General features: G+C 45.0%; 1 protein-coding gene across 3 annotated transcripts in view; it reads left to right on the top strand.

Moving 5' to 3' along the window:
* Positions 1-16419, top strand: part of RBMS2 (RNA binding motif single stranded interacting protein 2) — a 59738-nt gene that overhangs the window by 31129 nt on the left and 12190 nt on the right. For all 3 annotated transcript variants that reach the window (XM_081084391.1, XM_081084392.1, XM_081084390.1), the window contains exons 2-9: positions 2025-2191; positions 6483-6541; positions 8049-8140; positions 9500-9657; positions 12851-12930; positions 13065-13174; positions 13696-13742; positions 13907-14000. In XM_081084391.1, the coding sequence (XP_080940517.1) occupies positions 2025-2191; positions 6483-6541; positions 8049-8140; positions 9500-9657; positions 12851-12930; positions 13065-13174; positions 13696-13742; positions 13907-14000 (807 nt within the window). The remainder of the gene's footprint in view (positions 1-2024; positions 2192-6482; positions 6542-8048; positions 8141-9499; positions 9658-12850; positions 12931-13064; positions 13175-13695; positions 13743-13906; positions 14001-16419) is intronic.

Raw genomic sequence — 16419 nt, 5'->3', positions numbered from 1 at the left:
CTTCAGCAGCCACCACGCTGGTCAGCCAGCAGCCATAACACTGAGGCAAGACCCTCCGCCAGCAAAAAGGTTATGCCTCGCTGAGGGCTCAGATGAAGCTTAGCATTTTTTAGCAATAAAGTATTTTCTCATTAAGGTATGTACAGTACATATTTTTTTAGACATAATGCTATTGCACACTTAATAAACAAGAGTATAGTGAAAACATTTGTTTATATGCACTGGGAAACCAAAAACTGTGTGACTTGCATTATTGTAATACTCGCTTTATTGTGGTGGTCTAGAACCGAACGAACCTGCAGTATCTCCAAGGCATGCCTGTCCTGATAAAGGTGGGGAAATACCTGCTTTAACATATTTTAGCCTGAGTAAAGATTTTTTTTTAATGTTTTTATAGATTTTTAGAGAGAGAGGAAGGGAGAGAGAGATAGAAACATCAATGAGAGAGAAACATCAACATCGATCTGCTACCTCCTGCACACCCTCCGCCCCCCAGCTGGAAATAGAACCCGCAACCCACAACCCCAGGCATGCGCCCTGACCAGAAATCAGAGATTTCTTGGTTCGTGGGTCGATGCCCAATCACTGATCCACACTGGCAGGCAAGATTTTAATTTTGAAGTTTGCTAAAGGTCAGAGGCATGAAATATAAAAGGCATATTTTACATTAATTAAGATTCTTTGGGGGAAATTTTTCCTCTTTGATATTTATGGTTTTCTTTTCTTCTGTTACTAATCCAATTCCTCACTACCACCATCACCACCAAAACAAGAGAGAAAAAGAGAGAGAGAGAGAGAAGGGATGAAACTAGCATTTTAAAATAATTCCTAATAGATTTATTCTATCAAGTGCTTTAAGCCAGTGGAGAACTGGAATCTTAGTGTGATGTAGTAAAATGTACTATATTATAGGTAATTATGCAGATTTAGAGTTTTATTAAACACAGAGCATAAGGATCTAAAATATGCCATGAAGGAATGGATCCATGTTCCAGCCAGCCTGGTATTTCATCTCTAATAGAAGAACCTAAAAATGTTTAGCAGAGTCTGGTTCCGTCTTGTATCACTAGTGAAAGATGAGAGGTGTTTCACCCCCATCCTAGATTGCTTGACCATAATGTATCTATTATTCATTTATTTAAACTTTTAAAACTTGTAGATAACTTAGAATTGACTAAACCCCTAATATCATTATAAAAATTTCATTTTTTACTACCCGATATGGTAATTAGTATTTTATTTGTCCAAATTTACAATAATTTTCAAGCTCTTGCATGTATTTTGCAGTTCTTATTCTACAGTTTTATGAATAATCTTGTTCATAAAAACATTCAACTTATTTTTACTTCGTGATTTGACAAGTTTTTATTATTTCCTCTTTATCATTTTTTAATGGAACCTCGATTTTATTAGTCTTGTCTAAATGATACGGTTCACTTAAGAGGCACACACTGTGTTCTCTAGCATCTGTGTGCTGAAAACATTTCACTGTAACAAAGTACCTTTTTTCAAACCTTAACAAGCTTATTTTGGCCCCTCATTATTCCTGAAAAATAGGTAAGACAATTATGTACTTATTTATTCTATGGCAGACAGGAATTCCTTTACTATTTTTTTAAACTCTCCTATCAAGTTCATTGCTATTAAAGTTTGAAATCATTCTTTCTTTCTTTTTGGGGGGGCTTTATTTAATACACACACACACACACACACACACACACACACACATATATATATTTCAGAGAGGAAGGGAAAGGGAGAGAGAAAGAAACATCAGTGATGATAGAGGATCATCGATCGATTGCCTCCTGCATGCCTCCTACTGGGGATCGAGCCCGAAACCCAGGCATGTGCCCTTGACCAGAATCAAACCCAGGACCCTTCAGTCCGCAGGCCGACGCTCTATCCACTGAGCAAACCAGCCAGGGCAAAATCATTCTTTCCAAGGTGCCAGGATCTTCCTCACTCTCCAACATCTACATGTTTAATCCTTTTGACCTTCTGTTCCTTATGTCTCCTTGCAGCCATATGTGTCGTTGTCTCAGCAGATGGCACCACCTAGTCCAAGCAACAGCACACCTAACAGCAGCAGCGGGAGCAGTGGAAATGACCAGCTGAGCAAAACCAACCTCTACATCCGGGGTTTGCAGCCAGGCACTACTGACCAGGACCTTGTCAAGTTGTGTCAGTCGTAAGTTGGGGTATGTGTGGGTAGGCTTCCAGGGACAGTATAGATTGGGTGATACTGGCTTGTTGCCAGATACTCTTATCCTGAAATACAATATTATTTTGCTTCTACTCCATAGTCATAAGGTTTCTCAGCAGCCCCTCTTAAAGAAATTCTACCTGCTACTAATATATAAAACCTTTTGTTTCTCTGAGGAAAGCCAGGATAAGGCTGGCCTTTAAAGCCTAGTGTATGACTTTGTTTCTAACAAGTATCTAGAATTAATGGTCTTCGTGGAAAGATTCCTATCCTTACACCTTGAATAGAAATATTCAGCAACTCCAAAGGCAGTGAGGGATATAAGCAAGTGGGACTAGTCAATTGAATTATGTACTTAGAAGAGTTTCTGCTGCTAGAGATATACCCAGTGAACCAGAGAAGCCCTCAGATTAGCGGGTAAAGAAGAAGTTGAAGAAAGAGGCGGTTACGTTGCATCTTCCCTCTAAAGACATTTGGGGTTCTTCGGAGTAGACTCGAGTCAGAAAGTGGAGGTAACTATTATGGAATTAGCCCAGTTAAGAATCCTGGGAAAACTGCAAGTGTGTCGAAATGCCAGTTCATTTCCTTTAGGCAGAAAAAGTATATGTTTCAAATAATCTAGAGGAAAAGTCGGGGGATGGAATGGGAACATTACTGGGGAGAAGGAAAACTGAATTTTGGTAAGTGGATGGTCGAAGGAGAAAAATTGGAACCGTCGATTATGTAAATTTACCATTTTTAAAAACTTCGTTTTGAAGTATAACAAGTGCACGGAAAAATGCACAAATCGTAAGCATATTTACAACAGTGAGTTTTTACACGGTGAACACAGCCTTATTGTTACCAGATCGAGAAACAGAACACCGCCACCTCTTCAGAAGCCCGCCTCTCAGTTACTATCGCTTTCCCATCCCAGAGGTTGTCCACTTCCACATGAGCAGTGCTGCTCGGAGCTTGTGCGTGTCTTTGGTGCACGTGTGCACACAGTCATGTTGTGTCTATACCGACGAGTAAAATTGCTGACTCAGAGGATGTGCATTTGTTCAGCTTCTGTTGCTGGACAATGTTCTGAAGGGGTCACAGTAATTCGGACTCCCACAACGGCGCATGTAAGTTCCAGGGCTCCACGTCCTAGAGAAGCAGAACTCTGCCTGCAAAATATAGTTGTGTGAGGCAGCCTATGCACTCCATAAATCCCTTACTCTTCTGATGTGGTTTGCAAATCATATGGATGTTTTTGTTAGCACCAGGCTACACAAACTCAACTCTAAAGGCTAGATGTATGTATAACACGGGTTCCTTTAACGCAACTTACCTTGCTAGGAAGGTATTTCAATGGCACTTAGTCTAGGACTAGTAATGTTTCGGGGGAATGGAAATTGGCAGAAATGTTGGTTCATGAGGGAAAAGAATACTTATCAGTCTAATTCCTTCATTCCGCACCTGTGTTTCTTGTCCTAGATATATTGTTCTACAGAAATCTTCTCATGCCACATGACAGGGAAAAAACTCAAGTTTTTCCCAGCAGTTTCCCTTGCCGTCTGCTGTGTCTGAAGGGATGAACATAATCAGGGTCAGCATGTAGGATGGAAGTGAGGAGTCCGAAAGGGGACTATGGAGAGGTGGCAGCGAGGCAGGGAAAGCGTGGGGCTAGGTGACTTAGGATGAAAGGGAGGCAGTAGACCCCTCAGGGACGCGTTGAGCTGGGAGTTAAACCTTTCTAGGAAGGGTGTTTCCTATGCGTAGAAGGACGTCCTGCCTTTGTCCCAGTTGGTCTCTCTCCGGATTGCAGGGGAAGTACAAGTGGCTGGATCCTAAGCCCTGGTGGGTGGGGAGGAGAGGCGTGGAGTCTGGGACGGGAGCTCGCAGTTCTCTTGGAGGGGCTCCGTCTGAGGGGGAGGCGGCGGGAGCGGCTCAGCGGCCGCCAGCTGCCTGGAAATTCTGAGCTCAGTCTCAGGCTGCTCAGACCACAGCAAGCTCCACCCTGGGGCCTCCGCAGGGATAGCAGCGTGCGTGTCCTCTGGCCTAGTCTCATGCCGCTCTTCCTTTGCCTAAATTTGGGAAAGAATCCAAGTATGTAGCCCTGAAGGGCTAGGATCACCCCGCCTCCCTCCTCCCCCCCATTTTAATGTGTTCTTTTCCCGGCCTCCAGGGCATTGCTTAGCTTATTCTTTCTAATCCATTGGTTCGAAGAAGCCCCACTAAAAAAGTCAGTGAGAGGTCCCCAAGGAGCGAAACGCATACATCAACCATCCCACAAGCTTTAGGGATGAGAAGAGCGAAAGGAAAAATGCTTCTTTGGGATATTGGTCTTAAAGTCAGTCCCTGCTAAGTGGTTTCAGTTAAATCTTGTAACTTTGTTAGTGTTATCTGTTCTCTCTAATATTTTCACCCTCCTGGAGTGGAGTGGAGAGAATTTTTCTAGTGGAACGCTGCTCATATAATCCCTGACTTGTGACACTCCACTCTGCTGCCAACGTATGCTCTTTCAACATGTTGAAAACATGACTGTCATACAAATATAGGTGAACACATGCCAAAGATTTATTCCACTCATTGGTGAGGGAACCAGCAGGAAGGTAAAATGAGTTCAAAAAGCATTTGAGGGACTGAGATACGGAAAAGAGAATGCTGAAATAAGATTGCTGGGTTACATACAAAACTGGTTCATATTCCAAAGAACAATAAAACAGTAACCTTTGGGATTTTCTTTTCTACTGGACAGAAATTATTTGCATTTCTACTGGATAAAAATCAACGGGTTAGTATGTATCTTCACTAAGCCTGGGCCCTAATCAGTAGTAAATAGTAAATTAAACAACTCGCTAAATAATAAAACATACCTTGAGTGGGCCTTTTATTTTTTTTATTTATTTATTTTAAAATATATATATTTTTATTGATTTCAGAGAGGAAGGGAGAGGGAAAGAGAGAGATAGAAACATCAGTGATGAGAGAGAATCATTGATTGGCTGCTTCCTGCACGCCCCTCCACTGGAAAGCGAGCCCACAAAACTGGGCATGTGCCCTGATTGGGAATCAAACCTGTGGTTCCGGTTCATAGGTTGATGCTCAGCCACAGAGCCCCATGCCGGCTGGGCTTGAGTGGGCCTTTTAGACAATATTCCAGAGTGATGTTGAAAGGATATGCAATCGTCGTTTTGCCTTGTCATCAAGTTTTGGATAATTTTCCTTCCTTTATTTTTTTGTGTTTTTTGTTTTGTTTTGTTAATCCTCACCTGAGGATATTTTTCTATTGATTGTTAGAAAGAGTGGAAGGGAGAGAGAGAGACAGAGAGAGAGAGAGAAACAACAATGTGAGAGAGACACATCGATTGGTTGCCTTTGCACATACCCCGACCAGGGCTGGGGAACAAGCCTGCAACCAAGGCACATGCCCTTGACCAGAATCAAACCCAGGGACCCTTCAGGCCATAAACCGATGCTCTTTCCACTGAGCCAAACCGGCTAGGGCTGGATAATTTTCTTACCTGGTTGTGTGCCCACTCCCCTCCTAACACACTCAAATCTTGACGATGAGAAATAGAAGTTTTAGAATACAGTAAAGCAGGAGAGCCATTTGCAGTAGATTAAAGCTGAGGTCACTTGAATATAATAACAGTGATAACAGTTAAGAGTGTTTACATGTTAACCATGTGGTAGACACTCGTGCTTTATATTTATGAACTCATTTCCTGTTCCCAGCAATCCGATTCCTATCTTACAGATGGTGAGACTGAGGCACGGAAAGGTTAAATGACTTGTCCAAGATCACACATAGCTACAAAGAGGCAGAACCAGGATTTGAACACAAGAAATTTGGTTCAGGTTGACCTTCAATCAGTAGAGGGATAGGGATCTGGGTGTCAGAGAAGATAAATGTCTATAGGTTTTTCATAGGAGGAATGGTGTTTGTCCAAAAGAAGATAAGTAACATCAAGGGTTGCTTTTAGTCCTTCAGGAATTCCTGCCAAACTTCTCTCCTGAAAAGACACTAATCTCTTTCTAACTAGTGTCTGAATCTTAGTTGGAGAAGAAGAGAGAAGCGTGTTGAACTACAGTTGCCTTACTTCTTGTGGGGAGCTTTGGGAATTAGGTTTACATGATAAGTCTAACATTTTAAATTCATCTTCTCTTTTCCTGTTATTAAGGTTTGGGTAGGGTCAGTGTCGTAGTGGGAATGGAGAAAGGACTGGGTTCATCCAGATGCCTCATTCTCTGTCCTTTCCTACACACCTGCCCCCAGATGATCACTTTGTGTTTTCTTCTCCCTTAGATATGGCAAGATTGTCTCCACGAAGGCCATATTGGACAAGACCACAAACAAATGCAAAGGTGAGAAAAGAGCTGTCCTGGTAATGGAGAGCAGTTGTGCGTGAGTCCATCCTTTGTCCCTGCCCTTTACTGCTGAATGTCCCGAGTACCCAAGGCCAGAGAGAAATCTCAGAGGTTTTCAGACTTAAAAGACCAGCAGAGCCCTGGCCAGGTAGCTCAGCTGGTTAGAGCATCGTCCTGATACGCCCAGGTTGCCAGTTTGATTCCCAGTCAGGGCACATACAAGGGTTAACCAATGAATGCATAAATAAGTGGAACAACAAACCAATATTCCTTCCTCTCTTCCCACTTTCTCTCTAAAAATCAATCAATAAAAATGTTTTAAGACTAGCAGATATTTAGGTTCTTTGGTGACCAGATAGCTAGAGCTGCAAATGCTATTTTGGGGACCTAAGGCTAGAAGTCTGCACGAAAGAGTCTTGGAGTCCCTTGGGCTTCCTTTGAACCTCATGCTCCCCTGGACTGGATGGTGTATATGGGCAGAGGCAGGTGAGATTATTTCTCTTTAGCAAAGCATTGTAAAGGCTTTTTGGTGGTAGTAGTGGATGACTCAGTAGGTATTATTTTGTGAGGATTAACAGTTTTGTTGGGTTTTGAGCAGTTTTAGGTGGAGATGTAAGAGTTGTAGGAGAGGAAAAGTATGTAGGTTGAAGTGGAGAACGGCTTCTTCCAGCAGGTAGCTGGTTATCTGCCATGAAGAGGCTGTACTCCCAGCTGTCAGTGTGGCTCTGTAGTTGAGCATCGGCCTATGTGGTAACCAGGAGGTCACGGTTCGATTCCCGGTCAGGGCACATGCCTGGGTTGTGGGCTCGATCCCCAGTAGGGGTGTGTAGGAAGCAGCCAATCGATGATTCGCTCTCATCATTGATGTTTCTCTCTCTCCCTTTCCCTTTCTCTCTGAAATCAATAAAACTATATATTTTTAAAAAGAGGCTGTATTCCCATGCCTAGCATTCTGGGGTGTAGCTAGAAAAGAGGAAGGGTTGTTTTTTGAAGAAGTCAGAGTGGGGGTGCTGTAGATTATTAGAAGAGCCTCCTTCCTGAAGCCTCATATCTGTGGAGGGAGGGTGAAAGGCGAGGACACCACAAGGACCTCGTTGCCCTGGGCACGCTTAGCTTAAAAGTAACTGAAATTGCCCGGCAACGCGTGGCTCCGTGGTTGAGTGTCAACCCTTGAACCAAGAGGTCATGGATTCCATTCCCGGTCAGGGCACATGCCCGGGTTGGGGGCTCCATCCCCAGTAAGGGGTGTGCAGGAGGCAGCGGATCATGATGACGATTCTCTCTCATCCTTGATATTTCTCTCTCCCTTCCTCTCTGAAACCAATAAAGGCATATTCTTTAAAAAATAGACCAAACCTCACAGGGCTTGAGAAGCGGGCGGGTAATCACCTGAAGCCTCCCTCCCGCTTGTGTTGGGTGGGTCACCACCCTCCCTCTTCTCCTGGAAAGCCTGGGCCTCCTGCCCGTCTCCCCCCACCGCCCAGTGATGCTGTTTCCATTCCAGGCTACGGCTTTGTGGACTTCGACAGTCCTTCGGCCGCACAGAAGGCCGTGACAGCACTGAAAGCCAGTGGCGTCCAGGCACAGATGGCCAAGGTAAGGGTGCGCCCAGGTCTTTCCCTCCGAGGGGTTGTGTGAGCAACAAGGTCCAGTTCCGAGGTTCCGGGGGGCTGAGAGCCGCGATGCTGACGGGCAAGGGCCGCCTGCAGTGGTTTTGTTACTATTATCTGGCCAAAGACAGCCTGGGCCCGGCCCCGTTAGCACCGCCCGGCTGCTGGAGGAAGGCGACGTGCAGGTCGCTCTGTCCAGGATGGTCAGCAGGCAGGCGGGTGCAGGGGCCTGCTCCCGTCCGCCGCCGTTCCCCATCCCCACCGGTCCCCCCCACCGCACAGCCTGTGGGGTTGTGCAACACGCTCTGGCAGCCAGTGGTGCCTCTCCGCAGCTCAGAACAGTGCGTTCCACCTCCCGGCCCTGTGCCCCGGGGTGGGGAGGTCCCGTGGCGGGGCGTGGGGGGCGGGGGGAGGGCCATCCCGGCGGAAGCAGCCGGTCCCTCCGCACATCTGCCTGGAGTCCAGGGCCTTTCCCTCCCCGTTCTCTCCGGTGGCACCGCCCTCTCGCCGGTCGGAAGTCGTGAATTCTGCGGCGCTGGTGGGGCAGGGCAGCCAGCCACCTCTGCTGTCATTAAGGAAAGCGGAAGCCCTGAAGGGAAGGGCAGACGAGGGGTTCAGGCTGCTTGTGACCCACAGTCTAGAGCAGAGCGGCTGCTGAAATTCTCAACAGTCCAGCTGTGGGACGCGGTCGCCACTGTGCACGTTTCGCCCGCGGGCAGAAGAGCCTGGCAGCGGGGCGGGGCGGGGCGGAGAGGGGGCGCTGCAGAGCTGCTGGGCCAGAGCTGCCCGGGCTCCGGGGGGCAGTGAGCGGTGCCCGTGGCCGCGGCGCAGCCCCAGCCCAGAGCCCTCCGCCCTCCTCCTCCCCTCTCCCCTCTCCCGCGTTCCCTCCGTCCCGGAGCGGGCGGGCACTCCTCCTCTGAGGAGTCCGCTGTGGCCGGAAGTGGGCGGGGGGGGGATTACTCAAAACAATCCAGCCGGCGCACGGGGCGCACGGGGCGGACGGGGCGGTCCCAGAGAACCCTGCCCCGGGACGGCTGCTGGGGGAGGGGGAGCGCTGCGCTGCCTAATTCTTAAAGAGACAGCCAAAACTTTATCAATGACTCGTATTACGGGCTTATACAGTACTAATGATATTAAACCTGCTTTCTCTTTTTTTTTGGGGGGGGGGGGGGGAAATCCTGGGCTCAATATACAATCCACGGTAGTAGGGCTAGATGTTTGTTACAAATAGTTAAGACTCTCTTTGTTTATGTGGGAACCTTCCCGTTATCTTTTTTTTCTGAGATATTATGTTGTGGATGAAGGCTGAGATGTGAGCGTCATTTTCTCTCTTTTATTTCCATAGCAACAGGAGCAGGACCCTACAAATCTGTACATATCAAACCTCCCACTGTCAATGGATGAGCAAGAACTGGAGGGAATGCTGAAGCCCTTTGGCCAAGTTATCTCCACTCGAATCCTTCGAGACACCAGTGGGACCAGCAGAGGGGTTGGCTTTGCAAGGTGAGGGACGCCTAGAATGGGACATGATGTCGTTAATGAAGAATGTCACAAAATCTGTGCCCCCCTTTCACACAAGGGACCAATCAATTGGCCAAAAGTACTTGATAGTGTTACCGGGAAACCCGGGTTGGGCTCCGGCTGCCTGTCACTGTGTCCAATAAGGAAGGCAGGGGTGAATCATATGGGGCGTTTATTGAAGAGGCGAGCCAACCCAGAAGACAGCACGCTTACAAGCATCAAATCCTGCCTTCCAGCAAGGTGCAGGGGACAGGATTATAGAGGGGAAGGGGCCAGGGTGAGGCCAGGAGTGGACTCAGCTATTACCCTTTAGTCATCAGGCGATGAGATGATGTTGATGAGGTGATGTTTTGACTCCTGGTGAGTTGTCCTGACCATGCTTATCGGTTCTGTTTGCTGGATTCACAGCTGAGTCACCTCCTCAATCGCTTGGCACAGGCCTTGAAAGGAAACTTAAGAAAAACTTAACCCCCTATTCGCATGTAAGAAATTTAACTCCCTATTCATATAAGTATATGTGTTCTAAGATTTAAAATAATATGATTATTTTTCAGATTAATTCAGGTGTTCTCTCTATCAGATAAGAGGACGCCCCTATCAATAGTATATCAAGTTTATTTAATTGTAGGTCACAATACTAAAAAGTTCACGTGCCCCAAATCCTTGTCCTTTCCCCACTACCTTCTGCTACTCTAGCCTTTGTTCCTTTGATCCAGACACAACCAGAATAAAATAATTCTGTACCTTCTTATAGATTTAATGTCACTGGTACCTTACAAGCCCATAAAGCAAGTTTTCTGTATCTTCCTATTGTCTCATTTAATCATTACTACAACCCTGTGAAATATTAACTCTCCATGTTATAGATAAGGAAACCAAAGTTGCCAATACGAAGTGACTTGTCCCAGGTGTCACAGGAGTGGGTGGTAGAAACAGAGCCCTAATGCTCCTGGCTTCCAGGCCAGTTAGGATGAAGGGAGATCTGGTCTACCTTTCAGGTCTGCTGAGAGCTTAGATCCTGGAACCAACTCTGCCACTAACTGTCCCTGTGATAGCAGGCCTTTATGAGTCCTGGTCGACTCTGGAGATTGATTTATTAGTATTTTTAAAATATATGTTTTTATTGATTTCAGAGAGGAAGGAAGAGGGAGAGAGAGATAGAGCATCAGTGATGAGAGAGAATCATTGATTGGCTGCCTCCTGCACGGCCCCCACTGGCGATGGAGGCCGCAACCCGGGTGTGTGCCCTGACCAGGAATCGAACCATGATCTCCTGGTTCATAGGTCAACGCACAGCCAGCTGGGCTGTGGAGGTTGACTTAGATGAGTGATTTTCTTAGGGTGTCCCTCCTGCTGCAGAGCTCTCTAGCGCACCCTCCTCTGTGCTTAGGTGTCATTATTGTTGTAGGGCATCAGCTTCCCCTGTCCTACTTAAGAAAGGGTTCTGCTTTTCTTCTTCTTCTTCTTCTTCTTCTTCTTCTTCTTCTTCTTCTCCTCCTCCTCCTCCTCCTCCTCCTCCTCCTCCTCCTCCTCCTCCTCCTTCTTCTTCTTCTTCTTCTTCTTCTTCTTCTTCTTCTTCTTCTTCTTCTTTTAATTGACCTCAGAGAGGAAGGGAGAGGGAGAGATAGAAACATCAATGATGAGAGACTCATTGATCAGCTGCCTCCTGCACACCCCCTACCTGGGAATCAAGCCCACAACCAGGGCATGTGCACTTGACCAGAATCTGAACCCAGGACCCTTCAATCCCTTCAGTCCGCAGGCTGATGCTCTATCCCCTGAGCCAAACCAGCTAGGCCAGTGATGGCGAACCTTTTGAGCTCGGCGTGTCAGCATTTTGAAAAACCCTAACTTAACTCTGGGGCCGTGTCACATATAGAAATGTTTTGATATTTGCAACCATAGTAAAACAAAGACTTATATTTTTGATATTTATTTTATATATTTAAATGCCATTTAACAAAGAAAAATCAACCAAAAAAATGAGTTCGCACGTCACCTCTGACACGCGTGTCATAGGTTCGCCATCACTGAGCTAGGTTCTGCTTTTATTTATCTTAAGATTTTGTTTGAAAGGAGATTCTGTTGTGTTTGTTTTTTCTTTAAGTTTGAAAACTACTGGACTAAGGTCCCTTTTTATTTTATATCTTGTCTGGTCCAAGAACATTCCCTTACTCTGGAGTGTTTCAAACCGTGGGAACTAGGAATAGGGTTTCTCTAGCCAGCTCACTCTTTTTTTTTTTTTTTTAATATTTTATTGATTTTTTACAGAGAGGAAGGGAGAGAGATAGAGAGTTAGAAACATCAATGAGAGAGAAACATCGATCAGCTGCCTCCTGCACACCCTGCACTGGGGATGTGCCCACAACCAAGGTACATGCCCCTGACTGGAATCGAGCCTGGGACCCTTCAAACCCCAGGCCAACGCTCTATCCACTGAGCCAAACTGGTCAGGGCTATAGAGATTATCTTATTTGATCTATACAGTCCGGCGTAGTAGGGTAGATGGATCATTTCTCTAAATCGGAAATGAGGAATGGGTCCAAAGGGCTTTTGTGCATGTCCTAACTCATAGCTTTGGGAGATGAACAGGAGCTGGAATCTAGATTTTCTGTCCTCTTTCCCCAACAAGATACTTTAACTCAGTATTCCCACATTGTTTTTTCTATCACTATGGGCCCAAACCTTGTCTTATTACTGTTTCCTCCTACAGACTCATGAAATCTTAATGAATAGCTCATTAGACCTTGATAAGTAACCAGAAGCAAAAATAAATATTGGAAAATTCTTAGCTTGTGTAGGTTTATTAGAGTGAGGGGACAATTTCTATTAGGGATTTTGTAATAAAAAGTAATAGTAACAGCCTCTGTTTACTGTATTCTTATTTATGAGCCAGGCACAATCATAGGCCCATCCGTCAGTATCTTCTTTGGAACATGTATTCATAGCCCTCCATGCCTCCTTTCAGGGCTCCTGCGGGAGCCAGCTGAGAGAGCCTTCATTAGGAGCTGGGTTGCCTCTTCTTGATGTCTTGAATTTGTGCGGAGGAAACCTGTGTTTTATAGTCACAACTGTTAGAGCATCTTGGGGCTGGGAACTTGGGGCATTCTTGTTGAATGTAGGGAGCACACAGATCCTGGAGAAGCTAGAGCCTAACCCCTCTTGTGCTCCTCAGGATGGAATCCACAGAGAAGTGTGAAGCCATCATCACCCACTTTAATGGAAAATATATTAAGACACCCCCCGGAGTACCAGGTGAGGCATCTGGGAATCCGGCTGAAAGGGCCACAGGCTGTTACTTCCAGTGAAGATTTGAGGAGTTTTGCATGAGTGTGAGTGAGGCTAAGTGAGGTCGGACTCCGTTACCTGTCTGCTTTCTCTCTTGGTAGCCCCATCAGATCCGTTGCTTTGCAAATTTGCTGACGGTGGTCCAAAGAAACGACAGAACCAAGGAAAATTTGTGCCAAATGGACGGGTCTGGCCAAGGAATGGAGACATGGTAAGAGGGCCTCTGAGGCTATTAAAATGGAATGGAAATGACCATGGCCTGATGTCTGTGAGCTTAGGTGGCAAGCTTGAGAGCTACAGTTTGTAACGGAGAGAAGCTGGCTGCTAGCATGCTCTTCAGTGTGGGTCTTGAGTGGGATTTTGCAGCCTGCACAACCAGGAAAACTCTGGAACAGCTTGTCCAGACTTCACTTAATTTTTTATTTTTATTATTTTTAGAGAGAGAGGAATGGAGAGAGATAGAGGGATAGAAACATCGATGAGAGAGGAACATTATCGATTGGCTGCCTCCTGCATGTCGCCTACTGGGGATCAAGCCTGAAACCTGGGCATGTTCCCTGACTGGGAATCAAACCGGTGACCTCTTGGTTCCTGGGTTGATGCTTAACCGCTGACCCACATGGGCTGGGCTGTCCAGACTTCACTTTACTCATTCCCACCCTTGACATTCTGGCCTTGCTCCTGTTCTCATCCAAGGGCTTACAATATGACTGCTGTGCTCTTTCTTTATAGGGTGGTATGGCCTTGACCTATGACCCCTCCACAGCTCTTCAGAATGGGTAAGGGTGTTTTATATATTCAGGCCAACTCAAAATGACAACAGCCTGTGTCCCAGATGTTTCATCTTGAGTTCTGAACAGCGCTTAGTGGGAAGTGGCCGTGTCTATCAGGGGAGGGCGCCCATCTTCCGGTGACTCCTGACTGACGAGGTTCCTTCCTGCAGGTTTTACCCGGGTCCTTATAGCCTCACTCCCAACAGGATGCTCACGCAGTCTGCACTCTCCCCCTATCTCCCGTCTCCCGTGTCTTCGTACCAGGTATGTTCATGCCCAAAAGGTGCAGTGACTTTCCCTATCATTGTGTTTTAGGCGGAGGAATATAATGCTGGAAACTATTTGTTGTTTTGTTTGTTTTTCCTTTCTACATATTGCCACAAATAACTTTACACAAAAGCATAACATGTGATCACACTACATCTATGTAGACTGGTGTGAAAGCATCCTCTTACTCTCTGTCTACTACCCCACAGGTAAATCCATGTTAAGTTCCTACTATTTTCTATATTTTTCTTCATGGGCATATATACATATGTATATGGTTTTTGGAAGTCATTGTTTATTTTATTTATAAAGAAGTTGACCATATTACATATATTTTTCATACTTTACTCTTCTCACTTAACAGTATCTTAAACCAGTGATTCTCAGAGTGTAGTCCCTGGGCCAGCAGTGTCAGCACCACCTGGGAATTTTCAGAAACACAAATTCTGGACTCACCCCAGACCTACTGACTTAGACACTGGTGATGGGTCCCAGCAAATGAGTGGTTCTCAGAAGCCGTCTGGGTGATTCTGATGCAGCTAATAATGATGCCTCTGTTCTAGTTTTCTTTTTTAATAGTTGCATTATTTTTCATGCTAGAGATACACCAGAATTCTTCATCTATACCCCAGTGAAGGTCATTCACTTGGATTTCAATGTGGTGTTTTTGGGGTACAAATAATGCTTCAGTAAACATCCTTGTGAAAAAACATCCGGTGCTCTATCTTTACCTATGAGTACCTTTATTTCTAGGCGCTGGAGTCTGAGGAGTAAGATTGCTCGTTTGAATTTATGGACTTTCAGTTTCATAAATGTCCCCAGATTGCTTTTCACAACGGCTGTACCAATTCATGTTTCCAGGAGCAATGAATGAGAGCACCTGCTTCCCTCCAGCCATTGCTCTTTTTAAATGTTTCCTATCTTGATGGAAAGTGCATTATGACTTTAATTTGCACTTCCCTGACTGCAGCTTGGTTTAAGCATTTTTAATGTTTGTCGTATTTTGATTTGCTGTTCTCTGATATGCTTAGCCCATTTTTCTGTTTGCTTAGTTATTCCTTTCTCATCAACTTATAAAAACTATTTGTATATTATAAGTATTGATCCTCTGAATGTTATCTTTGTTACAAATGTGTGTGGTTTTCCGAATTTAATTTTGTCCATTGACTTTGTGGTCCTCAAACTTTAGCTGTGCATCAGAATCACTTGAAGAGCTTGTTAAACCCAGGTTACTGGGCGCCAAGCAACACTTTCTGCCTCAGTAAGCCTGGGCGGGAGGGAAGCATGTGTATTCCTAACCTGTTCCCAGACGCTGCTGCTGCTACTGCAGCTGGTCCAAGGGTCATACATTGGGAATCACCAGTTTTTGCCACAGAGAAGTTTAAAATGTGCAAATAGTTAAATATGCCTTCTTTTTCACTTATAACGTTTTATTTTTTTTTATTTTTTTTAAAATATATTTTATTGATTTCTTTACAGAGAGAAAGGGAGAGGGATAGAAAGTTAGAAACATTGATGAGAGAGAAACATCGATCAGCTGCCTCCTGCACACCCCCTATTAGGGATGTGCCCGCAACCAACGTACATGCCCTTGGCCGGAATCGAACCTGGGACCATTCAGTCCGCAGGCCGACGCTCTACCCACTGAGCCAAACCGGTTAGGGCACTTATAACGTTTTAATTTCAAAAGCTCTTCCTGGTCCTATATTGTGAATATGGTCTCCAAGATTTATTTCATTGTTTTATATGTGAATGTGTAATCATCAGGAATTTATTTTTGTATATGGTAGAAAAGAGGGGTCCTACTATATTTTCTTTCAGATTTTTAACCAGCTGTCCTAGCATCAAATTATTAAATAATCCATTCTTTTTTCCACTGAATCGAAGTGTCACCTTTGTCATATAATAAATACTGGAATTTATTCTCCCCCAGCGATCATTGTTTCCATTCCTATTTCAATAATGTATGGATTTGATCGCAGTGGCTTTCATAATATGTTCTAATATTTGATAAGACAACATTTTCTCCATTCTTTTTCATACTTTGCTATTTTTTTGGCATTTATTCTTCTGTATAAAGTTTATGGTCATTTTACCTAATTTTTAAAATCTGTGAGAATTTTAATTGGAGTTACAGTAAATCACTCTCTCAAATAGTTGATTTTTTATTTATTTATTTTTTTGGTTAATCCTCACCCGAGGATATTTTTCCATTCAGTTTTAGAGAGAGTGGAAGGGAGAGGGAGAGACACATCGATTGGTTGCCTCCCACACACTCCCCAACCAGGGCCCCAATGGAGCCTGCAACCAAAGTTCGTGCCCTTGACCGGAATGGAACCCAGGACCCTTCAGTCCTCAGGCCAATGCTCTATCCACTGAACCAAATCTGCTAAGGCAAGAGAATTGACATTTTTAA

The sequence above is a fragment of the Myotis nattereri genome, assembly GCF_964212035.1.
Source record: "Myotis nattereri genome assembly, chromosome: 2".
In the NCBI taxonomy this organism is placed as follows: Eukaryota; Metazoa; Chordata; class Mammalia; order Chiroptera; family Vespertilionidae; genus Myotis; species Myotis nattereri.
This window is presented reverse-complemented; position numbering and strand designations above follow the sequence as displayed.